Below are 15,981 nucleotides of genomic sequence, written 5' to 3' on the forward strand. Positions count from 1 at the left end.
TCAAGAAGACAAAGAGAAAATCTGCATGCCCCACCCAAACTCTAGGAGTCATTAGCCCCATCACCTGGGAAGCAGGATATGATAATAGGATTAAACCACAGATATCAAGGCCTAGAAAAACACTCAGAAATATCCTCAAAGTTCATGCCACAGGAACAGGAAACTATTCCAAACAGGGCTAGAGAGGGTATAAAAACCTACTGCCCATGTGCTCAATCTTTTTCTTCTCCTCTGCTCCTTCTTGCAAGGACCATCTTTCTGCTTCAATAAACTGTAACCTTCTTCCCAAAGCAGTCGCCATGTTTGCTTATTTATTCCCGGCTTGGATGAACCAGGATGAAGACTTTACTTCTATCACTATCTCTACCATTATTTATAGCACTGTCATTATTTTTTCAATGTAACATTATATCAAAAGTTAGATATCAGATCCATAAACTCATTGTTAAAAATTACCTAGCTGCTCTTCCCACCTTGATTTATTTAAAACATTTTCAAATTTTTATTATAAATATCCAAAACAGCTTGCAAAGGACATACATGTAAAAACCCAGCATTAATACATGAAAATAAAACAGTGAAATTTTAAGACTCTGATTGTATTACTACTGGGAGTTAATCTTTCAAATGGTTCTCAAAATAGTCACTGGTTTAGCAAATATTCTAGAACTCAATACTGATCACCAAACCCCAATTTACATAGAAATGCAGCAGAGAATTGCACTTTCGCAGTGTCTGGCAGCTATTGGGGTCTGGATAAGAGATAACAGGCTTCAGCTGAACCTTGGTAAGATGTAGTGGTTATGAGTGCACTGAACATCAGGATCTAGTTGTTTATCATTTTTAATTCTGGATGGGGTTGCACTACCCAGATAGACCTGTTGCGCAATCTGGGGGTTCTCTTAAGTTCATGACTCTTGCTCAAAGAGCATGTGACAGTCATGGCTTAGGAGGACCTTAGTGTAATTCATGTTGTGCATCAGTTGTTCCTTAACTGGATCAGGAGGCCTTGCACACAATCATGTCCTGGTCATCTCTCAATTGGATTACTGCAATGGGCTCTATACCCTTTAAGAGTATTCGGAACCCACAGTTGGTGCAGAATGCAATGGCAGGGACAATTCTGGAGGACCCTAGAGTGGTACATATAACACCACGATTGTGCATGCTGAATTGGTTACCAGTCTGCTTCCATGTCCAATTCAAGGTGTTGGTCATTACTTTTAAAACCTTTTAGACCAGGAATCCAGGGTATCTGAGGGGCCATTTCACCCCAATGGGATTAGGCCACCCTACTTGTTCCAGCAGAAGGAGCTTGTTGCATATAACCCAATCTGTTAAGGAATTTCACTTGGTGGGATCAAGGAGAAGACTCTTTTCCACTGTGACCCTTGCTCTGTGGAACATTCTATCACCCACCTTCCTGACCTTCCAAAAGATCCCCAATGGAGGCAGTCTTTGCTGGAAGTGGTTAATGGAGAAAGAAGAAGACTTCAACCCCATGCCACCCATCCTCTTGGTTCTATTTTTTAAAAATATTTTTATTATTAAAGACTCTTCTCCTTGACCTTGCCCACTAGAATTACTTAGCAGCTGTGGTCCATAGCAGATCTATTCCACTAGTGCAAGTGGGATGGGCTAATTCCATTGGGGTGAGAAGTTTCTCAAATACCCTGGACATATATGGTGTTTAAAGGTAACAATCAACACAACGGGTAACCAATCCAGCTCACACAATAGTGGTGTTATGTATGCCACCCTAGGGGCTCACACAGCTGTGCACACCACTGCATTCTGCAAAACATGTATATGTTTTATATTGTTTGTTAAAACTTAAAATTTTGAAAGCGTAATTGCTGTATGGAAGAGAGAGAAGTAACAGTAACATAACTTCAGAAGTAACAGTAACATAACTTCTGCATACCACATTTCAAAGATTCTGTGGTCTGAATAATACTGAAATTTAAGTAAAAGTTACCTTACCATTATATTTTCAAGTAGAGAATCTATTGCAACTATGTTATCAAAGTAGGTTCTGTAAAAGGGAAAAAAAACATTTTTTTTATTGTAATGAAATTCTTTTCAAAAAATTTTAATGATCTATATTGTTTTAAATTTACCAATTTAAAAGATATTTTTAATCTATTTAAGAAACCTTATATTATAAGTTTTCTTACTGATCTAATTTTATAGGTATTGGGCTCCAAAGGTTATCTCTAACAATGAAAGGAGTTATGAATCGTATACTAGTTTAGGATCTATAAGATTGGTACACCAAAGGCAAGTACTAAACCTTATGAGGGTGGGAATTTTGAATTTCTCCCAAGGAACTGATTAAAGTTCCATCACCTTGACAGCACTTGTTCAAGTTTGACTGTAATTTTTTCACCAGATGCCTACAATATTCCTTACAGAAGTTATCCGGGTGATCCAGTGGCTTGCTGTAATGGCTTGTGGGAATGACCTTGGGAGACTGGGAAAGAGATGCTGCCTAGGGAACAATCAGATAAGAGGGAGCACAGTCCACAGCTGCATGGTTGACAGAACAAGAGGCTCAGGAGAGACCGTCCCTAAATTATCAATTTATTTCCCATTCAAGGAAGTTGGTCAGGTTTTAAATCAGTATCTGATATCATTAATAACTGGATGCAGGAAAAAAAATCCTAAATAAAACAAATGTAGATCTGTCAATCCAAATACAGATTAAGGAACAAAATTTAATGCCTAAACTTTCTCCAACTCTTTGGATTTAATCTTGAATCTAGAATACCTGGTTTGGAAGGGTGTCTGTGTCACGGGTTTTTTTTAAAACTGTATCAAATTAGATTAACCCAGACTCAAAAGAGACACAAACAGTGGTGGGATTCAGCCACTTAGCACCAGTTTGGCAGAACCGGTAGCTAATTTTTTGTTGCCCAGGCCCAGAATGGACTTCCGGAAGTGGCATCCACACAGAGAACCGGTTGTTCACATATTTGAATCCCACCACCGGACAGAATCCATTGGACCCTGGATCAAGTGGTTTCTTTATATCTTCCTATAAGCAGCAGAGGAGGGGGGGGATTTTTATTTTGCAAAACAATCGTATTCTATAAAAGTGATGTTCAGTAAGATTTCTGTATCCATGTGTGTGCACACACATGTGCGTGCATGGGCCACTTCCTATAATCCCTATCCTATCCTATTTACAATTAATATTACAATATTTCTTCTACATTACACTATTACAGCAACTATTGCTATTCCCTATAGTATTGACTGTGCAATTGGCTATGCATCCAAGTTTCCTTCTTACAAAACCTGTTCGGTCTTTTTATCTCTCTCTGCAATTTCGTCTATTTCCCCCCCCCCCTCTGTTAATGGCCCACTTGTAGAGCACTTGCAGCTTTTCAGGTTGTGCTTTGGCTTGCTGGGACTTTATACTTGGTTCTTATGTGGGCTACCCATTCCCTCTGAAGAAAAAGCACCTCCTTTCTTTTGGCTGCTGCATTTTGCAATGTAATGGTAGCTGCAGAGCTCCAAACAGAAATGTGGTATCATGTTGCACCCTAACCCTCTACTCCAGGGGTGTCAAACTGCCGGCCCGCGGGCTTGACGTCTCATCCGAAGCCGCGCCCACCCCATTGCCGGCAATGGCAAAACCGCTCAGATACATTGCGTGATGCAACGTGACATCGCAAGTTTGACATGTCTGCTCTACTCCCATCCTGTCCTGTCCCCTCTCCTCCCAGACCTGTGTCAAGGTTGCAGCTTTATTATGTTGTTGTTGTTAATTGCGAAGTCATGTCCGACCCATCGTGACCCCATGGACAACATTCCTCCAGGTCTTCCTGTCCTCTACCATCTTCTGGAGTCCATTTAAGTTCACGCCTACTACTTCAGTGACTCCATCCAGCCACCTCATTCTCTGTCGTCCCCTTCTTCTATTGCCCTCAATCTTTCCCAGCATTAGGCCCTTCTCCAATGAGTCCTTCCTTCTCATTAGGCCAAAGTACTTGAGTTTCAACTTCAGGATCTGGCCTTCTAAAGAGCAGTAGGGGTTGATCTCTTCTAGGACTGACCGGTTTGAATGCCTTGCAGTCCAAGGGATTCGCAGGAGTCTTCTCCAGCACCATAGTTCAAAGGCCTCAATTCTTTGTCGCTCAGCCTTTCTTATGGTCCAACTTTCACATCCATACATTGCAACTGGGAAAACCATGGCCTTGACTATACGCACTTTTGTTAGCAGGGTGATGTCTATGCTTTTTAGTATGCTGTCTAGATTTGCCATAGGTTTCCTCCCCAGGAGCAAGCATCTTTTAATTTCTTGGCTGCAGTACCCATCTGAGGTGATCTTGGAGCTAAGAAAATAAAATCTGACACTACCTCCATTTCTTCCCCATCTATTTGCCAGGAATTGAGAGGGCCGGATGCCATGATTTTGGTTTATTATAGAGTGTATTATAGCATATTATTTTAGTGGAAAGCAGGATATAAATATAACAACATGTAACACTGATTTAATAATACTGGCTATTATAAAATAATGATCATATGAACCTGTTCCTGTTTATGAGTATACAAGTAGTTCTCATTTAGTGACCACAATTAAGATTAGCAACTTGGTCATTAATCAAAGTGATGTGAAACCATGAGTGTGTTTATAGCCGTCTTTCAGCTTTCCTTTGCTTTACAGACCTGCCAAGTTTGGAAATGCGAGGATTGGTTGCAAAGTTGCTTTTTCAACATCATCATAACTGTGAACAGTTGCTATTTGAGGCAGTCACTAAATGAGGACTACCTGTAAATAATCTCTTATTATTCGTATTGTCTGAAACTGCACAGCGAATACCCTTAAACCAACTTCCAGAGCAATGAATAATAAATCATAATAAATATATCTATATTAATCATTTTAAAAACAGTCATAATATGACTGTTTTTATGTCACTTACTTTGATACATCAAGCAGGAAGTCATTCAGTTCAGTCTGTTTGGCCAAACCCTTGGATACCTGGTGCAAATGTTGGGAAGACTATTGCTTATTTAAGCAGAAGAACAGAATCAGAATGAATCTACAAACATAGCTATTACCTGTCCAGGATTTGCTAAGAAGAAATAAAGCAAGGAAATACGTATATAAAATTCAAGCCTCACATACAAGGGACTTCAGTTTGAGGAATTAATTGTGGAAATATTTATGCTAATAACTCTAATCATACATTTGAAAAACAGCACTGTCCTGAAAACTATTCCTTTTCAGAAAAGTGGAGTCTTAGCTCAAAATGCAAACCTGATCTGGACTGATCTCAAATTAAAAGGAATAATTAGTAAAGCCATTTGAAATACAGAAATGATTTTTAAAAAAGGCCTTCAGCCTACTGTCCATTTTTTGCAATATCCGAATATTACAGAAGAAACTATCCTTACAATTAAGTTATTCCACCTAGGAAAACTAACATTTAATCCAGAGACTTACCTCTATTTGATGCATTGCTACTGAGACCCAGGCAAGGTTTGCTACAGCAACCTGAAAAAAACACAAACTTTGGGTTACTTGGAAGACATCAAAACTTTGTGTTTTGAAAAGTCTACTAACATTTACCCATATTTGGGTTATATAAGCAATAATGAAGGGTATGCATCTAGTAAAAAAAGTTTATCAGTTTAAATGACTTCTAGGTAACTGGGTTACATTAACTATGTTATTAATTTTTCCATTAAATATTACTATATTTATCTATTTGATAAATACACTACTCAAGTTATCTGGCAGAAAATTAAAATAAGAACGTGAATTAAAACAATAATGTTAAAATATCATTATGTAGAAGATTATAGAAGTGTGCAAAACCTTTGGCAATCATCATGTCTGAAATATGCCTTACAACAGGGATAGACAACTATGGCTGGCTCAGGAATTCTGGGAGTTGAAGTCCACAGGTCATAAAGGGACCACAGTTGCCCACTCCTGCCTTACAACCCTTCTGAAAATGAGGGTGAAGGTTCGTTCTCTGAGCTTGTGGGTTGGTTTCTGAACATTTAGTTACCAGGCTAGGTAACATCTTCAGCAGAGTTTAGGGGATGTCAGTATCAGTGTTCTTCTACTTATATCTCTGCTGAAGATGTTACCTAGCCTGGTAATGAAATGTTCAGAAACCAAACCACAAGCTCAGAGAATGAACCTTCCCCCCCCCCGCCCCCATCCTTCACCCAAGCTATAGATATTCGCCACTATTATTTTTGGAAAATTTCTTATGCTCTTCTACCTATAACAAAAGTGTTCCAGATTCAAAACAGGCAATGCCTGTAGTAGGGTTGGAAATGTAAATGAAATGCTTTTATTTAGTTGCTCATTTAATACAAGATAATAGCCACTCCCATCTCATGGTCTCTTTGTGGAAAGATAGCAGTACTTAATCATATTAGTGTCCATGGAGAGCCTACATACACTGCCTCCTTCTTCAGACTGAATCTAGAAGTGTACCAAATTTAACACTACAATTCCCTTATGGAATATTGAGTTTTTCTACTCCATGGGGCTGCCAGAGTCATCCTGTACAGAACACACAGTCCCAAAATCTTTGCACTGAGCATAAGAGGTTTCCTCTGGTTTTTTCATGTATTAAACATAGACCTGACAGTGAAATGGGCATCTAAAGAGGAAGCAAGGTTGATAAAATTGATAAAATCTGCCCAGAGGAAGAAATATAACCAAACTGAACAATGGTAACACTCACTGTTCTGTGACAGATTCTGCCACATGTTAGGGTATTATTTGGGGCAAGGAGACAACTGGATCTCAACTGGTGGTGGTTCAAGTCAGCATGTGACATTATCTGACCCTTTGCTTCTATTTAATAACTTTGGCTTGGCCATCAAGAAAACTTTTTCTCCTGATTGAAACACTGTCACAACTGCTAAAGCCAAGAAGAATGATTGTGCAAAAAGCACTAATGGACAAATGAAGGATGTTCTACTTATTGTCTTAGGCATGATGTCACTGTATAAAACTTTACTCCTGATCTGATGTGTCTTGGTAATGTCATTTAGCAATAGAATATCCTCAATATAATTTCCAACCACAGAACTACATGCTAGCTGCATAGAATTATATATGAATATGCTCACTACTACATTTAGGATTTACCTCTTGATGACTGAGATGGAAAGTTTCATTACCCCATTTTCGATAAAGCTCCAGGATACCAATTAGATCTCCAAGCACGGTAACAATTGGCAAACAAAGTACAGACTTGATACCAGTCCCTGATTCCAGCCCAGTTCCTTTGGGAAACCGTTCATCCTAGAAAGGTAAGTGCCAAAGAAGCTTTTATCAAAAGGCAACTGGACTTTGTTTTTCCTTGAAGACTTTTCACTTTATTAAAAAGAAAAAACTGAAATATCACATTGGCATAAGTATTCAGACCCTTTACACATATACATATACATATACATATACATATATTATAGTAATTAAATAAAAGAAGATAAGACATCTAGAAGACACCCAGGCACCACATTGGGTTCAATCTAATGACTGTCTATTTGCATCTAAATGCAAGAACAATCTCAACTGGAGTGGAAAAGAGTTGTGAAATGGCAAACATCAGCACTGCTGCCTCATAATACCTGCAGCAAAACAGATGGACTGCAGTGAAGTCACCAACATAGCTCTGATGTTATTTATTTGTTTTTCTCATCACTAGACAAACATAGTTAAAAATTTCAATCCTAGTGAATAAGCTATAAAACCTTCTGGATTTAGTCATCTATTTTAGCCAGAAATTAATAACTCTAACTTGAAGTCCTTGATTTTCTGAAGACATATTTAGAACCTTCTCAGTAGACGTGCTTCTCATCCCATTCCCAACATTCCCCTTCAGAAGTTCCTTTCCATCAATACTCAGGAACTTCACTCCATCTGACTTTTTCTACTCAACTAAAACTACTCTTTAATGGTTTGTCCAATATTATTTTTAAGGAAGATAATCATTTACCCCCAAAATATCTTCTATTAATAGTGTTTTCCTAGTTTTGGCTACATGAGCAGATATTGTAGTGCCATATTTAACTGGTCCTACAGGAACAAGTACCGGTTGTCCATCCTTCACTCTTGGTGGTGTGAACATACAAAGACTCTGAATAACAAAAAGGGGGGGAAAGAAAGTCCAATTAAATTGTTTCCACAATAAGTCATTAAACACATATGAAATCAAAACCTAACATTTCACATTCCATGTTGGTGCTGCTAGAAATATGACAAAAAACATTTAAAATTATTGTTTTGTTTCAAGTTGATCTCATGCAGCCAGATGAACAGTAACAGATTGACTATGTGAGCCAATCCATTTTTACATAGACAGATCCCAATTCATAATTAATATTCTATATGTCAAGAATAACCATCTGAAAGCTCAGAACGTGTACCTACCTCAGGTCTGTATAATCAAACTCATTAGAACATCATGTGAACTTAAATATGAAACTATGGAGAAGAAAATAAAAAAGAACTTAAAATATAAATAAGCTACATCGCATAGAACACACAGAAAACTGACAACAGAAAAAGATCCAGTGATCCATCAAATCTGTCCTTTAAAGTTTTTGTTTTCTTTTTCTTTTTTAATTTATTTATTATTTTTATATTTCTAATGTGAAATAATATTTTCTATTTCCATTGCTACATATCAGCCTTCTAGAATTCTGTACACTCAAAAACAATTCCAGTTATCTATGGGATAAACTGTCTTTATGACTTCTGCTTGACTATGTCACAGCTGCAAAGCACTATCACTTTGTGGGACCTTCTCACTAATAGCATGTGCCCTTATGCAACTACATGCCCTGAGAATCATCTGGTCCTGACCTTTTAGAGCAGACATGTCAAACTTGTGACGTCATGTGAAGTCATGCAACATATCGGGACTGTTTTCCCATTGCTGGCAATGGGGTGGGTAGGCGCGGCTTCCGCATGACGCATCTGGCATGCGGGCCGGCAGTTTGACACCCCTGTTTTAGAGCTTCCATAACTCCCTTTTTAGACCTTGTAATCCTTTAATTTTGGGTAGAGTCACAAACAATGATCACATGACCCCAGAACATTGCAACCATTGTAAATGGCACATGCCATTTGCCAAGTGCCCAAATTTTGATCATGTGACCATGGGGATGGTGCAATGGTAGTAAGTGCAAGGACCAGTCATAACTCACTTTTTTCCAGTACCATTATAACGTCAAATAGATGCTAAACAAATGGTTGTAAGTCAAGGACTACCTGTATTATTATCCCCCCTGCCCCCGTGTGGGCCATTGTATTATTTAAGTGAGTGTTTGTTTGGTTTTATTTATTTGATGTTATTTACCTGATGTTTTGTAAACTACATACTCTGTAAACTACCAAAAATCACTTTGTGATTAAAGTGGCCCACAGTCAATAAATAAAATAAATAAATGAAATATGAAAGTGCATTTGTCTAAATGTCTTACAGTGCTCTTACAATTAAGAAGCCTGGCTTGTTGCTTGTCTATAATCATATTCATCTGAATGAATCTGATTTTTACAAAGTTATAAACCACTGCAATAGTAGCTCTATATTTTGAGTTGCTACCAGTGATAATTCTTTAAAACTCATATGAAAGGGGGGGGAACCCCAAATATTTGAATTCATTTATATCACCACATACATTGAAATCAGATAAGTACTTCCCCTATAATATTGAGGATCGACACCTGAACACTAGCAAATATGCTTTGGGTGATGAATACTTGTGTCAATCAATTTCAAAACCCCAATGTTGAGTATTCAGTTAAGACCTGTAGGAAGACTGGTATTCATCATCTCTCATCCCCTTTCTATCCTTCACTAATTCTCTCAGCATTTCATCTGGAGCAAACAAATCAAGCATGCATTTCAGATTTATATTATTTCTTTGTCATGTATCTGCATGAGTAGACTCACAAACCTAGTGTTAAAAAACAGACATTTTTCTAAGCAGATACTCAACAGTTGCTATTCTAATTCAAACTTAACTCAGTTTTTTTGTACCTTTCCTTCTCATTTCCTACCATTCCAGTCTCATTTCCTACACTCATTATTGTCACCTAGCTGAATAATGCTTTCCCTGAATCATATTTATATTTATACATTTATTTATACATTTCTTCAGAATGTATATTTTCCCAAAAACTCATTTCTGATTTCTCTATTACCTGAACTTCAATATGCAATTACTTACCGACCTATGGATTCCTACTTATGAACCTACTGAATTCCACTCTACAAGCACTTGTAACAATTTAGGCCAGGGGTAGTCAACCTTGGCTCTTTTATGACTCGTGGACTTCACAGCTGGCTCAGGAATTCTGGGAGTTGAAGTCCACGAGTCATAAAAGAGCCAAGGTTGACTACCCCTGATTTAGGTGATACTTATTTATTCAACTTATAAATCAATTTTATGTTGTACCACTGAAGACGGTTGTAAAGTACTGACCTGATATTTGAAATAGGAAAAAGAGAGATCTTGCTTGTAAATCCTAATGATGAGTTTGGGTCATAGCCTAACTGTCAAGACTAGTCTTCTTGGTGGCAACACCCAATATGGAGTAGTCTCTCAGAAAAGCATGCTGCCTCACTGCCACTGTCACTAACACTCTCTTAGTTTAAGCAACAAATGATCACAAAGATTCTAGTCTATGGGGATAGGTTAAACACATGTAATGCACAATTAATTTACAGTGTCTTTTCGATTATGTAATTCTATATTTACTAGGCTTGTCTATAAGAATAATTGAAAAGAGGTTTCACTGCCAAAAAAAGGTCACTAAAAGTACTGAACAGAAATATGCTGAGAGTTCCAAATGGTTCAATATAAATAAAGTAGTCCTAGTGAAATGCCAAGAAATTAATCATGTCGGGAAACTGATAATTTAATGCAATATTGATTATGAAGACAAATATATGTGTCCCAGAAAAATGTCACCAAGACCGGAGGTTTAGTCTTCCAAGTTTTCAGACTTGTGCTGGAGCTCATCACACATTCTGGTGAGAGAGAAGTTCCCTGAGGATGAGCTCTGGCACTATCCCGACAGCTTGGAAGACTAAATCTCTGGTCCTGGTGACCAACCCGGATTAGATCCTGAAATATTATTATTATGAGATTATGTAGGGAAAGCTGTGCTTCTGAGGTGAAAAGCAGAAATCTCCAACTCCTTTACTGAAAGTCCTCTGTGTCTACAGAATATGGATCTGATTTTTGCTTTAGGGAAACTGTCTGACAGGTCCTCTACCTATCTTCCCGTTACCTCACATACTCTCCTTGAGTCTGATGTATGTGAGAGATACTCTCCTACTTACTTCTCAAAGTCAAAGCTAGATTCTCTACAAAAATTGGGGAGAAATATATAATGCAACCTGCTGGTTATATAGCATAGATCAGAGGTGGCGAACCTATGGCACGGGTGCCAGAGGTGGCACTCGGAGCCCTCTCTGTGGGCACACGCACCATCTCCCCAGCCCCACCTCCTTCCACGGCCCCCTCACCAGCAGCCCCCCCAGAAGAGAGTTGCCCCTGGGCGCGGCCCACACGAAGCAGCATAGCCAAGGACATGGTATCTGGGCAGCGGGGACAAGACTCCGCCCTTGCGCCCTGTTGCACGCAGATGATGCTGCAGGGCACGGGCAGAGGGCATAGCCACCATAGCACTGCCTGGGTGATCGGTGGCGGGCCATGGAGGTGGTGGGTGGCCCAGTGGGCAGGGAAGAGCGGGGACGGGGGTGGAGGGACAGTTTTTGGGCACTCAGTCTCTAAAATGTTCGCCATCACTGGCATAGATCCACGTGACTTTAACATTCAGGTCCTCCTGGCCTTTGAGAGAATAATCATTCTCTCCTTTCCCTAATTTTGGTGCACAACTTCTGTTATTTTTCTAAAAGGGTCAGAACTTCTCTATTTCCAGCAAAAAGAAAGGGCTTGTGGAAAAGCTGACTCTATATATGACCCAGTGAATGCATCTCTCTTTCTCAAAAAGATGTGGATTGTATGTCTAAGATGAGTGAAATACATATGAGCCTGGCCTAATAGTTTAATAGTGTGTGGTATCATGAATGAAACTTCATACCAGCTTAATATTAAGCTTGTATACTGGTAATATAGCAATAGCAATAGCACTTAAACTTATATACAGCTTCACTGTGCTTTACAGACCTCTCTAATTGGGTTACAGAGTCAGCATATTGCCCGCCAATAATCTAGGTCCTCTTTTTACTGACCTTGGAAGGATGGAAGGCTGAGTCAACCTTGAACCGATGAGACTCAAACTGCTGAACTGCTGGCAGTTGGCAGTCTGCAGAATTAGCCTGCAATGCTGCATTCTAGGAGTTGTGCTGTATGATGCAATTATCCATTCCTGCTAAGTTTCCCCACCTTATGTGAATTAAAGGATTAAGGGCCTCACAGTGATCCTTCTTGGGGGCTGCCCCTGTACTTTGTCTTATTTCTTGGGATACCTCATCACTTTTAAGGAGGTTTTAAGATGTCTGGGGTATCTGAGTGCTATGGTGGTCCTAATGGTGATAGGGCTTCCATATGGTAAATATTTCTATTTTTGTTGACTATATGTTTCTGGTTTGACAATGTAATATGCAATATACCCATTTTTGTATCAATAAATTAAAAAACTAAAAGATTGCCATTCAAAGAAGGACAGATCCCTTCTCTACTGATCCAGTGTAGAGGACAGAGAGTCAAATTCTCTGTCCTCTACACTGGATCAATAGAGAAGGGATCTGTCTTTCTTTGAAGAATTAAATTTACAGGAAGGCAGATTCCAAGTAAATATTAAATACAATTTCAGAATAGCAACAACAGTTTGACAATGAAGCCAATTACTCAGTCAAACAGAGAATCTCCTTCTCGAGATATCTTCCTGCAGAAGCTAAAAAAAACCCCCATGAGATGGAGATACCTTAGTTGGATTCTTCATTGAGCAGGGAGTGATTTAGCCCAAATCTTGCATAATGGAAGAGCTAAAAGAGGCTGCAGTATTTGCTTGTCTATAAATTATAACCTATCAGTACTGTATCTCAGTGCTTACAATGTACAAGGGCAATTCGGAAATAAACCTCTGTTTGGTTATCAATGATAGACACTTGCAGATACAGAACGTTTATTATACATATTAGAAAACTACAACATTACATTACTTTTTGACATAATCACCATTCAAATTGAGGCACTTATCATAACGTCTTATAAGGTTTGAAATTCCTTAGTAGTAGTTGCTCGGTGCAAATCTGGGCTATGGGAAGGGGGGTCACAAATATCCCAATGGAACTGCTCCAAAAGTTCTTGGCTGTGTCTAGCAGTATTCAGGCAAGCATTAATAATAATAATAATAAAGTTGGAAGGGACCTTGGAGGTCATCAAGTCCAACCCCCTGCTCAGGCAGGAAACCCTATACCATTTCGGACAAATGGCTATCCAGTCTCTTCTTAAAAACTTCCAGTGTTGGAGCATTCACCGCTTCTGGAGGCAGGTTGTTCCATTGGTTAATTGTTCTAACTGTCAGGAAGTTTCTCCTTAGTTGTAGGTTGCTTCTCTCCTTGATCAGTTTCCATCCGTTGCTTCTTGTCCTGCCTTCAGGCGCCTTGGAGAATAGCTTGACTTCCTCTTCTTTGTGGCAGCCCCTGAGATATTAACCACACTAGAAGTTAGCATGCCCCGAAACTTGTTATGGATGGCTCATCTGAGTTTTCATAACATTTCACAGTAGACTTCTGAATTGATAGTTGAATCACACTCCATGAACTTCACTAGCAGAACTCCTTTGGTATCTTCACATTTGGTGGGATTTTCTATGGCACCAATTCCGGTGTGGTGTTGGTTCATGATAATGCTCGCCTGCACACCACTAGACGCACCCAAGAACTTTTGAAGCAGTTCCGTTCGGATGTTTTTGATCACCTCCCCATAGCCCAGATTTGGTGCCGACTGACTACTACTAAGGAATTTCAAACCTTGTAAGATGTTATGTCAAGTGCCTCAATTTGAATGGCGATTATGTTGAAAAGTAATGTAATGTTGTAGTTTTCTAATGTGTATAATAAAAGTTCTATATCTGTGAGTGTCTGTCATTGATTACCAAATGGAGGTTTATTTCCGAATTGCCCTCGTATACAGTACACTGCTTTTAGATCCAGGGCTAGAAGTAAATTTCCAACAAGGTGCACCCACGATACTGATTGATTTAATCTGATAATTTGGTGAATTTTAAAAAGAAATTATTGCAGAGGATGGTTGAAAAGTATACAAAGAAGAAAACTGTTTCAATAGTTTAATTCACCAACTACATTTAAGAAACTAACTGGCCTAGAATGGTTATCCTCTGTGAAACTTTGTGCAATATATTACACAAAACACCCTGGAAAGGTGATTATTTCTATAAATTACAGTTTTCCAAATTTATACTTACATTATTGCATTCTCCCAGGAAATACAGTGCAAACCCATCAGCCTTTGTAGCTGCCAAAACAATCATTTTAAAAAGTTAAAAATGATTTATGTTCTATTTCTGAATACAGTGCTTTCCTATTAGCATAAATATATATTTTAAACATTAACCCACTATATAAAGCATGAAACATGAAGAACTGCATAACATAACAAAAAATAAATTCTGCATTCATATATTCCATGAAACTGGACCATCGATGTCAATGCTTAAATATCAATAAGTACCGTGGTCAATGGAATCACACAAAAAATATGTTAAAGAGTAAACAGCCACTGTTATAAACAAGTGTTCAAATCTATGTAAGCTAAATACTGACATGTTTTACTAAATTAAATAATTTATTCAGTAGAAACTGAAAAATACAAGTCATATATACTGTACTACCCAAAAGAATGGATTTGAAGTGCTAGAGCAACTTAAGAAAAAAAATTTCCCATCAAATTTGTTGCTCCCGGCATGTTTACCCCATTACTTCATGTTAATAGCTCGCAGCTTGTTTCCTGCTTTGAATTCCAGCTTCTCTGGATCCAGAAGTCACTGCTACCTCATTAGTATAATCAATAATGAAATCTTAACTCTGATGTAATCACTCAGGAAACAGACTGAGTGAATAAAGCCACAACATCCATTCCTTAACAACAGTATCTAATACCAGCACTGCACTGAAAGGTGTATAAAATGGGAAGATAAGGAAAAGCAGGAAATATTCATCTAAAACCATCTGATTCCTGCATATAAAGGATAAATGCAAACTAACTATTGACTGTGTCAAAAATTAAGCTTATGTTTTTACACGTACCCTTTTTATCACTACAGTGAAATCTTGGTTTAGTTAAATTGGATGCATGGAACTTTGTATGTAATTCTTGTCCCAATTCATTTATGTAATTACATCATTACATAGATGTTATAAATTGATGCAAATAATAACATAATTTGTGGCATTTAGGAAATGCCATCATTACACAAATCAAGCAAATCATCATTATTATATGATTCTGTGTGTAACAAAATCCTATTCCTCCAATTAGTCTATTAGATTGTACAACAGCTTGCACCAAATTAAGAAAATAAAAATGATTGTATGATTATACACTATAAGAAAATACAGTATCTTTAATTCACTTTATTTTTTTTTATTCATTGACTGATTCATAAACTTGTATGTCATTTATTTTATTTATTTTATTTATTTATAATTTGATTTATATCCCGCCCTTCTCCACACCGGACTCAGGGCGGCTAACAGCCTTATAAAACAACATACAACAATCATCATAGTAATTGATTACTATGATTCTTGTGCATTGACTTGGATGACTGACTGGATTAATTTATCTAATAAGAGAATCTTGAATTTGGAAGGATGGGACTTGTACTTTGGGTGGCATGCTTATCTTTTTATGCAAAAAAAGATTGATAAAACTTTTAGAAATCATATAATAAGGGCTGCACTGTTGAGAGTTTGGCAAAAATATTTTTTTAAG

The 15,981-nt window shown here is 38.0% G+C and overlaps 1 protein-coding gene across 1 annotated transcript in view; it reads right to left on the reverse strand.

Annotated features, from left to right (window-relative positions):
• PDE10A (phosphodiesterase 10A) overlaps positions 1 to 15,981 on the reverse strand; it is a 94,720-nt gene that overhangs the window by 30,303 nt on the left and 48,436 nt on the right. Inside the window, exons 5-10 of the mRNA XM_029284518.1 lie at positions 14,453 to 14,502; positions 7,980 to 8,120; positions 7,130 to 7,285; positions 5,459 to 5,509; positions 4,935 to 5,014; positions 1,984 to 2,035 (exon numbers count right to left, since the gene is read on the reverse strand). Of these exons, the coding sequence (XP_029140351.1) occupies positions 1,984 to 2,035; positions 4,935 to 5,014; positions 5,459 to 5,509; positions 7,130 to 7,285; positions 7,980 to 8,120; positions 14,453 to 14,502 (530 nt within the window). The remainder of the gene's footprint in view (positions 1 to 1,983; positions 2,036 to 4,934; positions 5,015 to 5,458; positions 5,510 to 7,129; positions 7,286 to 7,979; positions 8,121 to 14,452; positions 14,503 to 15,981) is intronic.

This window comes from Protobothrops mucrosquamatus, unplaced genomic scaffold (genome assembly GCF_001527695.2).
Source record: "Protobothrops mucrosquamatus isolate PMUCROS unplaced genomic scaffold, P.Mucros_1.0 scaffold678, whole genome shotgun sequence".
Taxonomy (NCBI): domain Eukaryota; kingdom Metazoa; phylum Chordata; class Lepidosauria; order Squamata; family Viperidae; genus Protobothrops; species Protobothrops mucrosquamatus.